General features: G+C 40.8%; 1 protein-coding gene across 2 annotated transcripts in view; it reads right to left on the bottom strand.

Moving 5' to 3' along the window:
* LOC141773280 (TOX high mobility group box family member 2-like) overlaps positions 1-22028 on the bottom strand; it is a 117403-nt gene that overhangs the window by 41367 nt on the left and 54008 nt on the right. For both annotated transcript variants that reach the window (XM_074645169.1, XM_074645168.1), the window contains one exon: positions 20154-20213. In XM_074645169.1, coding sequence (XP_074501270.1) covers positions 20154-20213 — 60 coding nt within the window. The remainder of the gene's footprint in view (positions 1-20153; positions 20214-22028) is intronic.

Raw genomic sequence — 22028 nt, 5'->3', positions numbered from 1 at the left:
CCAAATGACCCCCAGCAGGTAAAACAGCAGCGGTTTTTATGGCACTAATAAGGTGATACATGAGCGGAGCCCGTGCTTGTCTTTTCCAGGGCCTATCTTGACATAATATTACGCTGAGAAATATGGTTCCGTGCTCTCAAAAAGCATACTGAGGGTATTCACCAGGGAATGAAAAGCAATTTTGTCAGAGGCAATCTGATGCCAACTCCCCTTTATAATGACTGAAGAAAATTAATCATCACAAATAATATTCCAGTGTCAGCCATTCAAGAGCTTTTTAATAGAATTTTTATTATTCATGTCTCGTGGTACACATCAACTAGTCCGTTCTGCAACATTTCAGAAATCAATTCAATATCATCTTCGTGTAGGCTGTCATCTCGCCTGCCAGCGCGGCAATTCATCTTGCAAACAAATACTTTTTAGCAAACAAATGGCGAGAACGCGTCGAGGAACAGCTTCGACGTCCCCACCAGCAGAACTGGTGCTTGAAGATAGGATAAAAGTCTCATAATGTGCACTATCATTAGGGAGAAAATAATAATAATAATAAAAGGGAGTAGTTTACTATCAGGGGGTGATGTGCTGTTTTCTCTTCCCATAACACTCACTCCTGGTGCTTGCTCACAAATATTGTCACTGACAATTCCTTTTCCCACGATAAAGGTTTTGCAAATGTGTCTTCGTTGTCTAACATTTATTCTCTCGCTGTCGTTTGTTATTATTGTTAACAAGCATATGCGCTAGGTTTCATTCAAACAAATAAAAACAAATCTCACTGGTTTGTGCATCTGTGCCAAGTTCCAGCGTCTCAAATGTGAGTATTTGCTGCCTTTCTTAGTCGTAATAAACTGAATATCTTTGTGTTTTTGAACAGAACAAAATATTTTAAGATGTCACATTTGACTCTGAGATAGTGACATAAACTAAGAGATTTAATCAATTACTGTAGTTCAGAAGATAATCAGCAGAGAATGAATTCTTTTGTCCTTCAGTGTAAATGAGAAAATATGTGGTTTTCCATCGTCTTTCATAACAACACAAGAATTTTCTTTCTTGGTTAAGGCAAAGAATGTATATCGCTCAAGAAATGAAGGTTCCAATGCAAAGCCAGCGCCCAGCCGCAGAGCTACGCTTCCGCCATTTTGGACTGAAACGTCCGCCTACAAAGTGCCGTACAAAAGTAAAACAAAATGATTTCTATTCTATTGTCATAATTTAAATGTGTCTACCGAAATGGCCTGTGTTGAACTATAAAAATATTATAAATATGCATACTATTATAGCTATTTACTTATTTATTTATTAAACTTTTTTGCCCGGCTGCTTTCCAGACGAGCACAAAGTGAGCGATAGACAAAAATGGAAGTTAGAAAAATCCGGCACACAGATTTTGAGAGCAATCTCAAACTTTTTCATGTCAAGAACCTCCAAAATGGAGTCGAACAGACCACAGACCATGGATGTAGAAGAGGGTCCAATAGACCACAGACCATGGATGTAGAAGAGGGTCGAACAGACCACAGACCATGGATGTAGAAGAGGGTCCAATAGACCACAGACCATGGATGTAGAAGAGGGTCCAACAGACCACAGACCATGGATGTAGAAGAGGGTCCAATAGACCACAGACCATGGATGTAGAAGAGGGTCCAATAGACCACAGACCATGGATGTATAAGAGGGTCCAATAGACCACAGACCATGGATGTATAAGAGGGTCCAATAGACCACAGACCATGGATGTAGAAGAGGGTCCAATAGACCACAGACCATGGATGTATAAGAGGGTCCAATAGACCACAGACCATGGATGTAGAAGAGGGTCCAATAGACCACAGACCATGGATGTAGAAGAGGGTCCAATAGACCACAGACCATGGATGTAGAAGAGGGTCGAACAGACCACAGACCATGGATGTAGAAGAGGGTCGAACAGACCACAGACCATGGATGTAGAAGAGGGTCCAATAGACCACAGACCATGGATGTAGAAGAGGGTCGAACAGACCACAGACCATGGATGTAGAAGAGGGTCGAACAGACCACAGACCATGGATGTAGAAGAGGGTCCAATAGACCACAGACCATGGATGTAGAAGAGGGTCCAATAGACCACAGACCATGGATGTATAAGAGGGTCCAACAGACCACAGACCATGGATGTAGAAGAGGGTCCAACAGACCACAGACCATGGATGTAGAAGAGGGTCCAATAGACCACAGACCATGGATGTAGAAGAGGGTCCAATAGACCACAGACCATGGATGTAGAAGAGGGTCCAACAGACCACAGACCATGGATGTAGAAGAGGGTCCAATAGACCACAGACCATGGATGTAGAAGAGGGTCCAACAGACCACAGACCATGGATGTAGAAGAGGGTCCAACAGACCACAGACCATGGATGTATAAGAGGTTGTGTCCTACGTGTTAGTAAATAGCCTACAACTGCATTAAATTCTGTTGATGTCGTGCTACTAGCACTACTAGCTACTGGCCGATACCCGGTTGTTTGGGAACAGAGACGTTAATACATCCACCGCGGTACAGGCTTACAGCATTCAGCCCATGGGTGTATTAGAAGATAATAAAAGTGATGAACTACAGCCAATATATCCATTATTACAGCCACATACAGCCAACAGGAAGCTGGCAGAACCGGATATGCGTGCAGGGCGGTGCAGTCCCGTGGGTCTGATGCACGTTTATTATGCCGAGGAAAATAACTCTGGATTCAGCTGTTAGTTCATTTTACAACTTTTAGGCATCATGATTTAAATGAGGGCTATTTAAGTGTTGGTACTGGGAAGAGACTGGGAACAGACGACTCTTTATATATTCATGGCCACAGACTCGTTGGCGTTTTCAGTCCAAAATGACCGCAGCAACATCGAGCGGCTTTTGTCATAAAAAGCACCAGTTTCACCTATTTGCTTCTACGACGTCATTGTCATAGAGGAAATGTTTTAAGTCACATGAACACTATGCGTCTTTGTCTGGATTTGTAGTGTAATGCAGCATTTGTTTTCTCGGCAACGGTTACCTTTGCAGAACTCTTAAAACTCAACTATCTGAGAGGGAACATCAGTCCTTGGTCGAACTGCTTGCAGCTCATTGACATATAGGCACTGCTTCTCTATAAAAGGTCACTAAACAAAACGGGTAGGAAGTCTAACTAGGAAGCTGGACTGTGGGGTACGACCCGTTGTAATGGCTGTAAAGAGGAAATGAAAGCGAAGGAGAGGCTTGTTTTGGCGAGAATGAGTAATCTAACACGTTGACGTATGTACCAAGATTCAAATGCTGTCAGAGGTTATTTTACGACCGTGCCTTCCATCGCTTTTTTTATTTTCTTTACAGCTTCTTATGATGCCCTTGGAGATAAGACAACGGGACAAGGACATCACAAGTTTAATATTTTCAAGCATAGATAAATAATTCATAAATATACTGTCTATCAGGACATGGAGGAGAGTGGATAAAAGAGAGAGGGGTCAGAAAGAAACGCCAAATGTTGATTCAGCCTTCTCTCTCTCTAACCTTCACCTTCCCCCCCTCTTCCCCTCCAGAGGTAAAATTTAAGCAAATCTGTCATTTTTTCTGGACCTTTTTGAAGAATCTACAAATCAATTCTTTGCTTATTTTCTTTCTGTAACTTCAACACGATAGCACCGAGCTTCTTGTGTACATCGGTTGTGATCCAACATCAAAACAGAATATTGCTTTAACATAGTTTATAGATGTGAGAAGTTGCTCCGAGGCATATTGATATCATACATAAAGCAGACCCTGGGTCTTTGAAAAAAGGGAGGGAGATGATTCACCCCACGGGAACAGTGTTGAGTTTTATATCTGTGGAGGAGCCAGACTGACAAAACGTATACGACTTCTGATGTTCAACACTACAATCACTTATAACACACAAACATACATTTAAAACCAGATTTAAGAAGAATCTGAAGCGTACGTTTAACTATACTCACTGTTTGCTTTGAACCTAAGATACACTTATTTGCAGTGTTAAATTAATAAACCATTGAGGGGTCACAAGCTCAATGAAACTAATGACTTTCAGTCCTTCATAGCTTACTCCAATGCTTAATTAATGCTGCATAGCAGAGAAAGGTGTTTTGCTTTAAAAGGTAGCGACAGTAGTTAGTAGCAGGAAACCGTTATTATAGAGTTTCATGAGATGAATGTGAAGTTTCAAATGAAGTATTTAAAGTTGGCACCAATGCTCGGTCAGATTTGTCACTTATATTCTTTATTTTGTGTAATACTTGTACATCTGTCTGCTCTAAACCTGAGAGCCCCCGCTACCGAGACGTAGTTAGGAAATATCGCTATTTCGTAATCGTCTATCTTCAGCTTTCAGAATCTGTAAACTGTCCAAAACTATGCCTTATTACGAAGTATTTAAACAATAAAGTCGTACAGAAATAAACTTTGTAAATATAAGAACAAGTTGTGATCAAAAGATCCGGGATTTTCTCTTAAACTTATGACTTTATTCTCACAATATTAGTTTTTTTTCTCTTAAACTTCTGACTTTATTCTCATAATATTATGACTTTTTTTCGTAAACCCATGACTCAGATTTATTTTTTTTCCTCAATGTGGCCCTAATCCTCATAGTGTGTTAAATTCACATAAGAATGGAGTACATGTTGTAGCAACTATTGGCCAGGCAAAGCGACAGTGATAGCGTACATTTCACCTTGACATGTGAGCTTGTAGGTTGAAAAGTCTCTGCAACCAAACAGCTCCACCTTGTCAAGTTATCTTAAGTAATTAAGTTATCTTAAGTGGAAACAAATTAATCAGCTGGGCTAAAAGTTTTCTTGACACAAATGGCTGTGAAGATGAGATGAAGTCATTAGCTCGGTGATGGAGTCATTCGTGGCCTATGAGGTGTTTAGTGGAAGACAGCTCATCTGGGAACAATGATGTGTTCGTCAAAGGGAGCAGAATGAAAATGTTGCACAGTACACCAGAGAGCCTGTCATGGCTGATGGGGGGCAAATTGTCCAAAGACAAGAGCTGTCTGTCTTTGATGGACTTTGTTATTACAGCTTCAGTGACTGACACACTCAAAGTGTTTCCTCTGGTACGAAGCACTGATAGGGTTTGAAAAATCAGCAAAAAAAACATAAACATAAAACCGTATAACTTTGAATGAGTATACGGCGTCCTATGGAAAGTCATCCGGCCATATGCTACGTTGTGAAAAAAAATGACAGAGCAGCACGATTTTGGCGACAAACAACAGCTGGGCATGCATACATAAAGGTCTCCACGTCCACTCGGTGTGTTCCAGATAGACGGATGGCAACGGTAAATCTTTAAAACATCTTATGGGGAATTTCTAAATTCACCTTCAAACATCAACCTTGCAGAGCTCCTTGAAAAGCAATGTGTAAGTCAGGCCTGATGTTAGATGACACGTAAAAGAATGATCCCAGTCATTCCACACAGTGAGGCATACAGCTTATTGATTAAACACTCGGTATCGGATCGGTACTCGGTATCGGCCCAACGCCCAGGTATCGCTAACGGTATCGGTGCATCCCAAAGATGAATCTGTTCATATTCTTCTGTTGACATCTCACATTATGGATCCCTCATGTCGAACATTCACCTCTAATAGGGGTGTAAGAAAATATCGATACACATGAGTATTGCGTTATTATGTTGTGCGGTACTTTATCGATTCTCATTCTCTTAAACATCCAACAGTGATAATAACGCGTTTATGCAAATTTGTTGTCAGAAAATGGTGAAAAAATGTTTATCAGGGTTTCCCAAAGTCCTCAAATGTCTTGTTTTGTCCACAACTCAAAGATATTCAGTTTACTGTCATAAAGGAGTAAAGAAACAAGAAAATATTCACATTTCAGAAGCTGGAATCAGAGAATTTAGACTTTTATTTTCTTAAAAAAAATACTCAAACCGATTAATCGATTATCAAAATAGTTGGAGATTAATTTAATAGTTGACAACTAAGGCTCAAAGGGTCAAAGTTAACGCGATAATAACACGTTAACGCAAATTTGTTTTAACGCCACTAATTTCTTTAAGGCATTAACGCAACTTGCGATTTTTAAGTTGTAGCGGGCTGAGTTTTAAAGCTACTGGTATCATATGAAACTAGAAAACCCAAGAAATCCATTGGTACCAACCATGTTATACTAGCTTGTCGAGAAGGAGGATAAATAACGCTCCAAATTTACGCTAAATTTTGGCGATTGGCATGGCCATTTTCAAAGGGGTCCCTTGACCTCTGACCTCCAGATATGTGAATGTAAATGGGTTCTATGGGTACCCACGAGTCTCCCTTTTACAGACAATTTATGCTAATCACATGCAGTTGTTTTGCATGTAGTATAAATGTGAGTTTTTGCCTATTCTAAAATGGTTTATTTCTGGTGTGTTCTTTACACTATAACAGTTTTCCTCAAATTTAATTTAAAAAATCTTAATATATCTCAAATATACCCATAGAACCCATTTTCATTCACATATCTTGAGGTCAGAGGTCAAGGTACCCCTTTGAAAACGGTCATGACAGTTTTTCCTCACCAAAATTGAGTGTAAGTTTGGAGCGTTATTTAACCTCCTTCGCGACAAGCTAGTATGACATGGTTGGTACCGATGGATTCTTTAGGTTTTTCTAGTTTCATATGATACCAGTATCTTCACTCTAGCTTTAAGACTGACCTTGCTACAACCTCCGAAATAACGGCTGATACGTTGACGAAATTAGTGGCGTTAAAACAAATTTGCGTTAACGCGTTATCATTGCGTTAATTTTGACAGCCCTAATCGCAGTATATTGAATCGCTACCCCCTGTATCATTATACGTATCTTATCGCTAGATTCTTGCAAATACACAGCCCTGCCCTCGCTAATATCGCTCTATTCTCAATAAATCTTTTATATAATTTAATTTATGAAATCCTTACTCTGCGGCGGAGGAAAAGGATTTCCATCCACCTTCAAAGATCAACCTTGCAGAGCGGAGAAAGGGCAGAAATCAAACTCATCATCAGCGGGTGTTGAACATTGCTGCACAAATGACCATTACAGCGGCAGTCCACAAAGGCTATCTGACCCGGCTTTGAGACGACAAGGAACTCCATTTGGGTGATGTATCAAGGGAAGCAGACAGAATAGTACAATAGGAGGAGAATGGTATAGCAGAGCCACTGAGCTGACTGACAGCAAGACAGAACTGGGATAAGTGAAGTGTGCAAGGAGGGGGGGGCGTTTCACCACGACCGATAGTAGCTCAGGGTCATTCGCAGCGTCCGTTACTAAAGGTGGGCTGTGGCGCGCTCCAACCAATAGCAAAGGAGCGAGCTAACCTCTCCCGTGCTCCCCCATGCACTGGTAATTCTCTCAAATGTCACATCAAAATGGATCTCATTTAGGTGGGTAAAAAGGACCTGACTCGCCATTGCAGATGTGGGTGGACCTGTGCTGGATTGCACCTGAACTCTAAAAAAAAAAAAACCCGGCCGCAAAGGAAGTGTTTTGAAAAGGTGTGGAAAAAAAGGGCCAAGTGCCGCACATTTATGTCAGTTCAATTTAAAAAAAAAAAAAACAACTCAGTTATAGATCAAAGATGAAGGGTGAAAAAATATCTCTGATCTTTTTTAGAAATTCTTTAATGTTTGGACCAAAGGATGCAGGGTTTTTTTGGAGAAGGGGACCAATACTGTGGTCTCAGACACATTTCTTATTCTTATTCATTAGAGAGAATCACATAAATAAATAAAATATGTTGTCTCGTAGTCACTCATCCCCCCCAAGGGAACATGGAAGCCCCGGTAATCACATATGGCACAATAGCTCGCCCATAATCCCCTTTATTTTTATTTTCATGATGTCACTCTCTTTAAGCCCCTTGCTTTATGAGTCGCAAACGGAGTGGAGAGGGGAGGGGAGGAGGAGCGAGAGAGGGAGAGGAGAGGAAAAAGCAAGGGAGGGGTGAAAACAAATGATGTGGATCCCTCATTGTTCTTTCTCTATGCCCTCATTCCAGTCAGGGTAATAAGAGAACATTGTGATTTACTGTCAGTGAAGCGCAAGAGTGCATCAGAGAGAATCCACTGCGGCAGGGGCCATTAAAATAGATTTAACTTCCCACAGTATTAGGCCAGATGTCTACACTTCTATTATATTTCAATCAGCCATGACCTTGGTCTCCATATGATGAGAAAGATCACTGGGAGAGAGGGAAAGAGAGAGTGAAAATACATGCAGAAAACCAATAGAAATATCAAACTACTTAGTCCCACTAAATCCATCTGCTCCACTGTGCAGCAAATACAGAGAGAGAGAGAGGCCGGGACAGAAATAGAGCCAAGGTTTCAAGTTCTCTTAAAAGAGTGTATGAATCATTGAGTGCACTCTCGCTGCTGATAAGTTGCTGTTTTTTTTTTTTGTGTGTGAGGGGGGGATGTAGTGCTGCTTTTCTGCGGGGTATGCATTTGAGGAGGGGCCGAGGGAGTAGACGCCAAAAAGAGTGGGACAGTGGGTTGTTTTGATGTTCTTTAAAACGTCAGATATCAACAGACGTCGTGGAAGATGAATCATATTCATATTCTTCTGTTGACGTCTCACGTTGCTGTGGATCCCAGACGTCGAACATTCCCCTCTAATAGGGGGGTAAGAAAATATCGATACACACGAGTATCGTGATATTATGTTGTGCGACACTGTAGTGATTCTCGCCGATGATAACACGATAAAGCAAATTCGTTTTAACGGCACTAATTTCTTTATCGCATTAACGCAACTTGCGATTTTTTAGGTTGTAGTGGGCTCAGTTTTAAAGCTACCGACATCATATGAAACTAAAAAACCTAAAGAACCCATCGGTACCAATCATGTCATACTAGCTTGTCGTGAAGGAGGTTAAATAACGCTCCAAAGTTACGCAAAATTTTGGTGAGGAAAAATTGGCATGAGCATTTTCACAGGGGTCCCTTGACATCTGACCTCCAGATATGTGAATGAAAATGGGTATTATGGGTACCCACGAGTCTCCCCTTTACAGACATGCCCAGGTTATGCTCTGTTTGGGGCAAAAACTGTGTCGTTTTTTGCATGCAGTATAAAGTATATATTCTAAAATGGTTTTCTTTCTGGTGTGTTCTTTATACTATGAAAGTTTTCCCAAAATTAAATATAAAAAATCCCAATATCTCACCTTGCTTACAGTATCGCAATGTATCGCAATTAGGGCTGTCAGTTGATTAAAATACTTAATCGCAAATTAATTATTATAACATTTTTTATCTGTTCTAAATATACCTTAAAGGGAGATTTGTCAACTATTTAATACTCTTATCAACATGGGAGTGGACAAATATGCTGCTTAATGCAAATTTATGTATATATATATTATTGTAAATCAATTAAAAACACAAAACAATGACAAATATTGTCCAGAAACCCTCACAGGTACTGCATTTAGCATAAAACAATATACTCCAATCATAACATGGCAAACTGCAGCCCAACAGGCAACAACAGCTGTCAGTGTGTCAGTGTGCTGACTCGACTATGACTTGCCCCAAACTGCATGTGATGATCATAAAGTGGGCATGTCTGTAAAGGGGAGACTCGTGGGTACCCATAGAACCCATTTACATTCACATATCTGGAGGTCAGAGGTCAAGGGACTGCTTTGAAAATGGCCATGTCAGTTTTCCCTTAACAAAATTTAGCCCAAGTTTGGAGCGTTATTTAGCCTCCTTCACGACAAGCTAGTATGACATGGTTGTATATGTATAGTATAGTATACCAATGGATTTGTTTGGTTTTCTAGTTTCATATGATGCCAGTATCTTTACTATAGCTTTAAAAATGAGCAACACATTTGCGTTAACGGGTTATTATCGCGTTAACTTTGACAGCCTTAATCGCAATATATTGAATCGTTACCCCTGTATCATGATACGTATCGTATCGCCAGATTCTTGCCTTTAATATGTTTTCATCCTGCTGTTTACTCTAATATCTCTCTATTCTCAAATAATTTTTTCATATATTGTTTTGTATATTGTTTTAATCCTTACTCTGCGGCGGAGGAAAAGGATTTCCATCCATTCCAGCTGCGTGAAAGCAGAGCAGAGGTCGTAGCATGTTCTATTTCAGAGGCTGATGGTAATTGGACTTATTGGCTGACACGGACTGACCTACATAAAGAACCACCGATCCCCGGTTACAACTGTAACTTACAATCCCTCCTAGCATGGGCGTGTATGTTGTGGTGATGTTCCTCTGATGTTCCTCCAGCATTGTTTTCAGATATTTATGCCCCAGCGCTGTTTTTTTGGAGCTGAAAACTGTTCTCAGCTCTGAATTCATGCTGCTGAAATTGTACGCTCTCTCGCTCTTGAAATTTAAATACACACCGTACAATATGTATCTCTACTTCATTCTCGCGACCTTGCCAGCGGCTCCGTACGGCCTCAAAGAGGGAGCGAGATGTGTGTTGGCGTTTTCAGACCCTCAATTTTCATTTTTCATCCTTTGTCTCAAATGTCCCCCTAACTTTTCTTGCAGGGAAAGGATGCAAGAGGTAGAGGATGGAAAGAGAAACACTTTCACTGAAGTATAAGAGGGGGGGGGGGGGGAGGTGTTGTGAAGTGAGGAGAGTGTTGCAGTTGTGGCGGTGGTGGTGGTGGGGGGGGTATAATGGTGCATTGTGAGTCACTGTTAAGTAACGGTGCCTTTTCACATCAGCATCGACCCACATTGGGCGTGCAGTGCCAGGGTGTACTGAGGTGTAGGAGAGAGAGGAGAGGGGTGATGTGGGGGGGGGACATCAGCTGGTCCTACAGGCCAAACAACATCTGGATTTATATTAACAGTTGATTGACAAAACATCATCATGTCAACTGCTTCTTTATAGGATAATGTAAATGTCTACCACCTTCATATCTGTACGCTAAATATGAAGCTACAGCCAGCAGCTTGTTAGCTTAGCTTGAACAAACAAGATATAATATGTTAATTATTAGTGAGCTTCAGAGTTGTTGGTATGCAGTTTTTCTTTTTTTAACCTTAGGACAGAGCCAGGCTAATTATTGACCCGTTTCCAGTTTGTATGCTACGTTCTTGCTTGTTTGCATATTCTGGGCGGCATTGCGGAACCTCTTTTTTTACGTAGCGCTGCAAGTTGTTCAGGTTGTTTAGCAGTTTTTCTGGAGGCGGGCTCTGCTCAATACACTCCTCCATAGAAGTTAGCCTTAAATATTTACATTTTGTAGCTCGCTTACTTAGTTAATTTGGACCTGTAACCTGTTCTGCGTTGGACAAAAATAAAAATACTTAACTGCCACAGTGGCAGGCAGTGAAAAAAGTAAATTTCCGACCCTGCTCACGAACATCACACACTGCAGGGCGCCAAAGGTTCGCTGTTCACCAAAATGAAGCGGCCTATCGCTGATTATTTAAAAAAAACAAATGAGGAGAGAAAGGAGGAAGCTGGTGGTGAGGGAGAGTCTAACAGAGGTGCCGACTCAGACACCACCGACGATGAATGTGCAACAGGCACGGAGAGACTGGCTGAAAGACAGGTGAAGAAAAAGAAGTGCCACTTTCAGCCACAGTGGCTAACACAGTACCCGTGGTTACAGTACAAGAGGAACACTGTGCTTTGTGTTTATTGTAGGCAATGTGGTGCGTCCGTTGCAGGTAACTCTAAACTTGTTAGTTAAAATATTTTGCAAATATCAAGTTTCACTGGGGTATGTAAATTAAGACAACTATTTATTAGCATGCAAGGTCATTGATTAATACCATGCTGTAACCCAAAAAAAGGGTGCGACCAATTCATGTGCTTGTGCGACCAACTGAGAAAGTTGGTAGCACCAGTGCTACCAGTGGAAAAGTTAGTCTTTGTATGTATATGCTTTGGCAACATCTTTTGATGAAAACGTAGTGCCAGTAAAGCTTCGTTGAACTGAGCTGAAGTGAACTGAGAGTGGTGAAGGGACGGATGAATTGTGTGTAAGAAGTTAAGTTGATGTTTGTGAGACAGGTGAAAGGAGTCGGGTGGGTGAAAACGCAGAGAAAGAAGGAGAAAGACGGAGAATGAGAGAGAGTGAGGGTGTGTCACAGTTAAGAAAATACACCAAAATAAACAGACAGAAACAGAAAGGCGAGGAGAAAGACAGAGAGAGAGAGAGAGAGAGAGAGAGAGAGAGGAAGAGAGAGAGCCTGTATCCAACAAGTGAGGTTTCTATTCTAATCTCGACCATCAGCTACTGTTCTCTTGCAGCCGGACAAATCGATAGAGACGCACGGCTCAGCAAGACACCTGGAAAACGAAAAAACACAGAGGCACAAACAGCCTGAAATCTGCTGCTTCTCCGAAGACCAGTGGCCCCAGAGTCTCCTCTTTAGCACAGGAACACCACGCAACAAGTACAAGTTGAAGAGATGTACAAAAGGACTCTCCCTCTTCCTGCCACCGGCTTGTTTTCTCCTTCAAAACTTCATCCCTAACCAGCTATTTCTCTAAATCGACCTCCTTTTTTTGCCTCTAATTTTCCCTAATCTATCGTATGCACACGTAAACACATGGACATGCTTCACATAGACTTGATTATAGGGTGAGGAGAAGCCAGCCAAAACATACAGAAATATACATGAAGTCTGCACAATAACTCAAACAGATCAGGCCTGATATGAATCTAAATGAAGGACACTAATTGTCCTTTATACAAAATTAGAATATGTGTGGGCGTGGTTGGAGGCAGCCATTTTGGTTTGGCTGTTATCACTCTCATGCAGCTATTATAGTGCTGCAAAAATATACTCTGCAGTCAGCATTATTTGGCATGCATGTGGATGATAGCCTGATAATCAGACTGAATTTTCACCTTTTTATTCGGCCTGAAACCATGCTGAAGTTTTGTGTTTGGGAGGCGGGTTTATTTCTTTTTTGGAAGAAATATGCTGATTTAAGAGTTGTTATTTCTGTAAGTCTCATTATAACAACACAGAAAGATGTAGAGCTGCAACGCCAACTATTTTATTATATTCTTATATTGATTATTCGGTTTGAAATTCTCTGATTCCAGCTTCTTAAATGTGAATATTTTCTGGTTTCTTTAGTCCTCTATGACTAGTAACCTGAATATTTTTGAGTTGTGGACAAAACAGGACATTTGTGGACGTCAGCTTTGGCTTTTGAGAAACACTGATCAACAGTTTTTCACCAATTTCTGACATTTTATAGACCAAACAACTAATTGATTAATCGAGAAAATATCAACAATGAAAATAATCGTTAGTTGCAGTCCTAAAAAGATGACGTTCCCGTTCTTAATAGAAAACTCCGAATGGCTTGGTTGTTTTCATAACCGGGGAATCAGCAGTCAGTGAGCACCCACCAGACTTACAATTTGAATTTATTTGAATCGGTGACTAAATCTGTTGTTTTAGGCTTCTGAAACGAGAATATAAGAGTGATTCATACTCTGTATGGCTCCCTGTTCGTAGCTATAACTATAAGAAGTAATGCACTGTAATTTGTACATCCCACGAAAACAATTCATGTGTGCATTCCAATACCAAAACTACAATGCCAAAAATACCAGGATGTCCTACTACATTCAGTCGTATTTTGCAGTATGCAAGCCAGCATGCTTTTCTGTCTATTCTGACCCACAATCCTCTGCGTAGCGGCTATATGAGCAAAAGAGTCAAAACGTAATATTATGATGAAGTAGTACGTCCCAATTGTATGCATACTGCATGCAACAATACATACTTTGTAGGGCAGCTGCAGTATGTACTGAAAGTAAAAAGACAAAGTATTTGGATTTGGAAAGCAGCACTTATGTAATCCACGTGAACCAGGAAGTGTAAAGAGCGACAAACGCCATGTAAAACACCAGACCATTTGCTCAGGAGACCGGTGTTCGTATCCTGTTCGAAACTAGAGGTCAACGTTGATTTATATGAGACGTAACTTCCGTACTTAAGTAACGACACTTCTGGAGTTATTTTAACCCAAACCACCATCTTTTCCTAAACCTAACTAAGTAGTTTTGTTGTCTAAACGTAACCAAGTTGTTTCCTGTGAAGACGGAAGTTTATTTTGAAAAGACTGCATGCATGTAACGAACAAAAATGTACACGTGTTGCTGGACATTCATAGGAAAACGCACAAAAAATGAGGAATAACTTTTCATAAGATATCATACCAACTGTTGCACTAGAACATTCTCAGTCAATAAGGATAATGGAGATGTTTAATAATCTTTAATTCAACAAACTATCCCTTTTAGTAGCTTTGTGTGTGGGCAGATACAACAGCGCTGGCTGATCAACAAAATAACACGCCCACACTTTTTTTGCATATACAGTATAGGCTAAAACCTCAACAGATGAACCAAATGGAAAACATCAATATCAAAACGTCTGGGAGCTCCATATGTGCCGCAATATCTTGTACAGAAACCGTAGAGTATTCAAAGCCTTGAAAACATCTTGTTTGAATGGACAGATTGTGTCCGAGCATACAGTAAACGGCCCCTTTAAAGCTGTTTCTGATTAGCGGTTTTTCTCTTTTGAAAAGCTCAGAGATGTTATGTGTAATGCAATCTCCCGGCTGTGTCAAACTGCTACCTCAGTGCGTATATACGCTGTGGAAGACCCCAGACATGCAAACAAAGGAGTCTCTGTTCTGGCTACATGCACCTTTTTCACAGGCACACATCATGTGACGGCTCGGGTGGGCATCTCAACGCAGTGTTAAAACTTGCATTATACAGTACAGGTTCCTTCTTTGGCAATATGTTTGACCATTATGTAGGTACAGTACTGTATCTCCCCGAAGAATACAAGTCTTACTGTGGTGCTGTTTACACACAATAAACAGCTACTACCTTGCATCTTGTTCTTACAAACACAGCTAACGCATACAAAAAATAATACATATATATATACGTTGCAGAGTGTAGACATATATTCAGCATATTCATTAGACAGTAATCACCATCTCAAATGGATGCATTCCGTATTTGAACTTGTAATTTGTCTGATTTAACTTCAAAAGCAGGCCGTATGTGACAAACCGCTGCACAGCTAATGCATACAATTAAGCATCAATTAAGAAATGATTGACTCACAAGCACAGCGAGCAGTCAGAGTGATGAATTTTGTATGACGCATAAAGAAAATGCAGTCATTTCCTTGGATGCGTTGGCTTTTGAAGATTATTTATAAGTTAAACTCTCCCGACCCCTTTGGCAGGTTAACCGCTTGCGAATGCATGGCTCGAAACCAAGTACTGTTAAAATCCAACAGAAAATGATTAATTCTGGTCAAGATCCCAACATCAGAGGACACGCTAAATTACAAGGAAATATGCATAAACGTATGCACGAGACAGATAGAATGTAATGATTTGACAAGCTCTAACAATAAAGAGGGGTTAAGGGCGTCGAACCTGTGAGAACGTGCCGAGATATCAAGATCAGTGCTAACCACTCTGGTATTTGTTATTAGGGCTGCAACCTTTAAATTGAAGGGGACACATCGTGCACATTTTCAGGTTCAACTCTACTACAACATGTTTACATGCTTTAATGATCAAAAAACATATGTTTCTCCTACTGTCGTTCTGAATATACCTGTATTTAGAGATGTTCTGATACCATTTCTACCTTCCCGATAGCTGAACTTGTGGTATCGTTTAATAAAGAATAAAGTCATTATATGAGAATAAGGTCATAGGTTTACGAGAAAAAAAGTCGTAATATTATGAGAATGAAGGGAAATGACAAATTAATCACTTAACTTAACTTAAGGGGGAAATTGCCTCTTTTGTGGAGGAGGAAATTACTTTTTTTCTTGTTAAGTTATGACTTTATTCTCGTAATATTACGACTTATTTTCTCGTAAGGTTATGACTTTATTCTCGTAATATTACGACTTTTCTTCTTGAAATAGTATGACTTTATTCTCATTAAATCACAACTTTTTTCTCGTAATATTCTGACTTTATTCTCTAAATTTCAGAGGTCACGTGGCTCGGTCTCCGTGTCCCAAGGTCACGCTGTCGTCACGGTCTGGGTCTCATTCACATGAACGGAGGAAGGGAAATAACTCTGGATTCAGCTACAAGTGTGTTTTACAACTTTTAGGACCTAATGATTTAAATAAGGACTATTAGAGTGTTCGTACTGGGAAGTTGATTCACCTAAAAAAAATTATCTGCTGGGCCCAATGGCATCATGTGACGGACACGGAAGTTGTAGTACCGCCGTTTGGCCACTACGAAAATTGGGATCGACGACTGGCGCTCTTCCTGGAGGCTTGTTCCAAAGGTAGTTCTCAAACTGTGGGTGGTTTATTCTAATGAGCCAGATCTGAATGGCTTGTTGAATCACATGTTTTCAGATCCAGCCAGCCCATAAAAAAAAACGACTGGGTCGTCTTATTTCACAGTTTGTGGGTTGGTAGACACTCCAGATACCCAGATGTATGTGCACAAGCACTTAAAAAGGGAGTTTTTCATAATATGTCCTCTTTAAAAGCGAGGGCGCCCATCCTCCAAATTTTAAATTAAATCTGCCGTATTAAAAAAAATCGAATGCCAAACAGTGAACTCTGTGTGTTCGGAGGGCCATTCAGAACTGGTGTGTAAGCTTCTATTTGACGGCGCTGACAGAGCATCAACTGCAACTGGCATGTTTTAAAAAGCCCAAATTGCTTTATCCACTAAGAAGGTATTTGTTGACACAAACGTGGAATGGGTGTCGATGATTGACACATGACCGGCGCAGCAGAGAAACTACAAAGCTGGACATTTATCCCAATTAGCATACACCCATGTACGCACGCAAAGTGACATAATTAGGGCAGACAAGGAAACGTGGCGAACAACGACGGACCTCATAGTCTGTGATGTGCGCTATAAGTAGACAATAAGCTGCTAAAGCTCCCACTCGACCCCTCATTATAGTCAGTCAATCCTAACATCAAAGGAGAGACAACCCTATGGCTATAGGATGACGGTGTGCGTATGTGTGTGTGTGAGACTTTATGAGAGTGTGTATGGTTTTATGAGCGTATACGTGTGTGTGTTTATGTGCACGTACACATGTTCTCGTTCGTCAATCTTTGCACGGACCAATTTAAGTTTTACACCCTGAGAGTAAGCACATTTTTGCGAAGTGAGGACATTTCGGCTGGTCTTCACCTCTTCAAAGGGCTGTTTAAGGGTTTACAGATGGTTTTAGGGTTAATGTTGTAATTAGATTATTTTAAAGGGTCAGTTCATACAAATTACAAAAAACCCTCTTTGGTAGAAGGGAGCTCCAGTAAAAACAGTTTAGAGGAAGGTTCCTAGATTATCCAGAGTCACTAGAAAATTGTTTCTGAAAAGGGAAGTGGCTGTTAAATTCTTCAAACATCATTTTTCTTCACTCACATGGGACCACAGTACATCCAGTATTACATTTAATTCATCCCTGTTGTATTGGTGTGGTAGCAGACGACAACCTCTGAAAGACAGAATAGCGTCCATCGGGCTGTCGGATTGTTAAGAGATTAATAGTTTATAATATAAGGTCTATACTTGACGTCTGTGTATCGATACGACACGCAACATATTGTGATAGTATGCTGTATTGATTTTTTTCCCACCCCTATTGGTGGGTGGTGTTACGTTTCGGGTTATGGACACGCGAATGCATTATGTCAATGTGGGTCCTCATAAGTATAGAAGTATGAACAGATGTGTGTGTCTGCACAGTTTGTACAGTAGTGAGTGAAACAAACTGAAATTGAGGATGTCTTCTTGTGCATTTGCTTACGACTTATGAATAACTTTGTGTCAGAGAATGTGTCACTTCCTATTGCAGTATGTGTGTAAGTGTGTGAGAGTGTGTGTGTGTGTGTGTGTGTGTGCGCCCTGGCGTCCTCAGCCTTCTGGCCTTGTCCCGTGACTCTCTGACAGTATTTGGCGAGGCGCTAATTGACGAGGAGCCTCCACCTCGTCGTGTTTTGTCAGAACATGAAGGCCTCGCTGCTGGATCAACAAATCCTGGAGCTCCAAATTCTGCCATATGTCCGGCCATGTGTTCCCATCTACCAGCTGGGAGCAGTCAGTGCTGCGCCTGTCTAACTCTCCGACTGTGTGACTGGGACTGTGTTGCTCCAGACTGGGACAAGTACTTCAATGAGCCTGGACCGGTGACATGTTAGTGCTGGTTTATCTGTGTGAGTGTCGCTAACACGCGGTCGGCGTTGATGGTTTAATCCCTCTGATGTTAAAGATATATGTTATGTTAAAGTGCTTTGGATGAAATCATCTATCACATGTTTTGTGGACTTTGAGGGACACTTTGGCTTATGAGGAATTAAGTGTTTTTTTCCTACTTAGCAAGAGAAGGTCAACGTCATGAACGCCTTTTTTTTTTTTTAGAGTGATGCTCCGAGTTCAAGGCTTAATATTGCTGTTGTAAACATTTTTAGAGAAAGCTTGAGAGATCAAATGATCTGACAAACTTTATTAATATACATTTACAAAACTGCCATTACAGTCGATGTTGTCACTGAGTTCATCTGACAGTTATGCAGCCGAGATCCACCTTGGTTGCACATCTGGATTAGATGTGACAAAAAGCAAAAACTGATTCTAACATATTGACTTAATATGTGGATTTGTGAAAGAGATACTGAACTTTACATTAAAACATGTCAGTGCTAACATGCGGATGTTTAGCCGATATACCATGTTCATCATCATAGCTTAGCATGCTAACATGTGCTAATTAGCACCACAAACAAAGTACAACTGACGTCATTAAACCAAAGTATTTGACAAATCAAAAATGTTGACCTGATGGTGGCACTGAAAACGTGTCAACCTGCTTAGGGAACAAAATTTCATGGCAATCCATCTGTTAGTTAGACGACATGATAGCTCCCTGAAAGTGAAGCCAAAACATCTGGATCGCCCCCTGGTGGCTGGCTGCAGTATAGCGCATAAACCCCGCCCCCTCCATGTTAGCAAATGGGACATTTACCAAAATAAAAAAGCCAAAGTACAAGTCAAATAATTTTTTTCCAAAGATGGTTCCTGTCATTTTAAGTAGTTATTATCATACTGATGTTTGTTCGAGTGTTAATTTTTTCTGATAAGTTTGGATTTAATTAGTTATTTGATGCTATAAAAAGGGGTTGAGACGTCATGATTGACAGCTGTGATTGACAGCTGCTCTGAGGGAAGTAGTCGTGGAGACGAAGGCTCAGGAAATGTACGAGAGAGGAGATGTAACTTTCCATAACTGTCACGAGTCTGTGTAATAGAACATGTGTCAATGTGATCATAAATGTAGTTATAGACATATTATGGTTGGTTGTTGTGTTGTTTAGTCAAACAGCTACCTTGGTAATAACGTAGCAGCTATGTGGCTCACACTAGCAAGCTGTGGCCGTGCTAATGTGCAGACTCTGGCTTCAAATGACGTCAAGATGGCAGTTCCCATAACCGGGATATTTTGGCTTCACTTCTGTACAGTGGGAGGAAGTGGAGGCGCGTCGTCCATCTTTATATACAGTCTGTGGTCTAGTTCAACTCAGTTACTTGGTGATTATATCTACTGTAGCTCCTCACAGATTTCCCAACGTAGGGAAATATGTAAAGTTGTTCATTTCACAGATAGCAAAGAAATAATATCAAACATCCGATCCGGTTCACATGCCCCCACGGCCATTGTGGCAGAAACAGTGGTTCCAAATGATAATGCATGTTGTTAGTACTAGTCTTAACTTTTATCATCATCTTTTAAGAAGAGAACACTAATGAGGATTTTAAGTTTTCAGATTCATACCCACAGCGGTTAGCAATGACAGGGTGATCACACACTACTGTGACTTTTCCAGTTTCACCGCTGTCTCAATTTACCAGCGACCCCATCTCCAGTTAATGAGCTCCTTTACAGGCAAACACATTCATTTAATACTTTCTCACCAAAACATTTAATTCTATAAACTCGTCTTGTTAAATGCCGACAGCTGCAAAACTTAAAGCTAAATAACACGACAGCTTCCGCACATATTTATTAATACAAGTCTGTAGGGTTCATGGGAAAAGATGTGGGGCTGTCTTACCTGGTTTGGCGACCGAAACTCTTGGTTATTGTCATTCATGTACATGTTGTCACCATCAAACTGTGGACAGAAACAGAAAGGAGAAATAAATAAACAAGGCATACAAGAGGAAGGTTTTGAAAAAAAAAAGAAATAAATAAATTGGGGGGCCGCGGAGGTGGTGCGAAGAGGAAAAGCTCTTTACGGGTGGCCTGAAGTGTGAGACTAATGACTTTGTCACTTTGGTTAAACCTCGTGGTGGCATGGCAGCGTGGGTAATTACTGCTCGTCAGCGGGCCGGTAATTAGGCTACATAAGCACAGTGACGGGAGATGGGCTTTTCCCTGTGGGCTCTGCTGTGTGTCTGAGAGAGAATGTGAATGAAACTGTGAGTGCATACAGTAGTAAAGGGTGTGTGTGTGTGTGTGTGTGCCTGTCTTTGAGACTGTGTGGGAGCATGCTGTGTCTTCAGGATCGAGCTAATAAGGCATTGAAAGATCACTTGCTGCAGGTGCCAAAACACTGTTTGACACTACAAATGAACCCTTGACCCCCATGGGTGCTGGGAAACAACACCAGGTCACCAGTTGAGCGCTACATTCACCATGCTAGCTTTGATATCTAGTAGAGCTGTCAATTGATTAATACTATTTAATTACAAATTAATCACACATTTTTTATCTGTTCAAAATGAACCTTAAAGGGAGATTTGTCAAGTATTTAATACTCTTATCAACATGGGAGTGGACAAATATACTTGTTTTATGCAAATATATATATATATAATTATAATTGTAAATCAATTAACAACACAAAACAATGACAGATATTGTCCAGAAACCCTCACAGGTACTGCATTTAGCATAAAACAATATGCTCAAATCATAACATGGCAAACTGCAGCCCAACAGGCAACAACAGCTGTCAGTGTGTCAGTGTGCTGACTTGACTATGACTTGCCCCAAACTGCATGTGATGATCATAAAGTGGGCATGTCTGTAAAGGGGAGACTCGTGGGTACCCATAGAACCCATTTACATTCACATATCTGGAGGTCAGAGGTCAAGGGACCCCTTTGAAAATGAACATGGCAGTTTTTCCTCGCCAAAATTTAGCGCAAGTTTGGAGCGTTATTTAGCCTCCTTCGCGACTAGCATGACATGGTTGGTACTGATGGATTCATTCGGTTTTCTAGTTTCATATGATGCCAGTATCTTCATTCTAGCTGTAAAACTGAGCCCGCTACGATCGTAAAATAGCAAGCGTTATTATCGTTATCGTGTTTGTAAACTAAAGGCTAAAGACTTCCCAGCTCTGAGTGGGCTTATAACAACACAGATTCTGTTTTTAGCTACAGAGAAAATTAGATTCGGCCCCACAAATGGCTCAGCAGCTGAACCTGTGCCGTGTCAAGGTGACTGAGAAACTGCTACCATGTTAAGAAGAGCCGTATAGTGAAATGCCCTTGGCTTTCAAAGACATCAAGCTTTTTTTTTTTTCATACCACGACTGCAGCAAATGGAACAAACCTTGACTGGACTGGATAATAACGTTCATGAAACTCAACGTGTCACATAAAGCCTCCTTTTTTTTGTTTGTCGACTGAGGTCATTCTTTGTGATATCAATGCACAAGAAGACTCGAGGAAAAGACAAGCAGAGACAACATGATCAAACTAGACAGCATTCCACGTCAAATTCCTCAGATGTGAAGATACGGGGGGCCAGTTTTAGGTTTGGGGTGGTCCGCTTTTGTGGAAGAAAGCGACCAAAAGATAAACACACGCTAGATATGAGCGAATGGATCATGAGATATACCTGCTCAAAACAATAACTAGGTAGACTAATGGACGGAAATGGGCAGAATTCCTGGGGGTGAAATCTAATATCTACACTG

This window comes from Sebastes fasciatus, chromosome 8 (assembly GCF_043250625.1).
Source record: "Sebastes fasciatus isolate fSebFas1 chromosome 8, fSebFas1.pri, whole genome shotgun sequence".
NCBI classification, from domain to species: domain Eukaryota; kingdom Metazoa; phylum Chordata; class Actinopteri; order Perciformes; family Sebastidae; genus Sebastes; species Sebastes fasciatus.
This window is presented reverse-complemented; position numbering and strand designations above follow the sequence as displayed.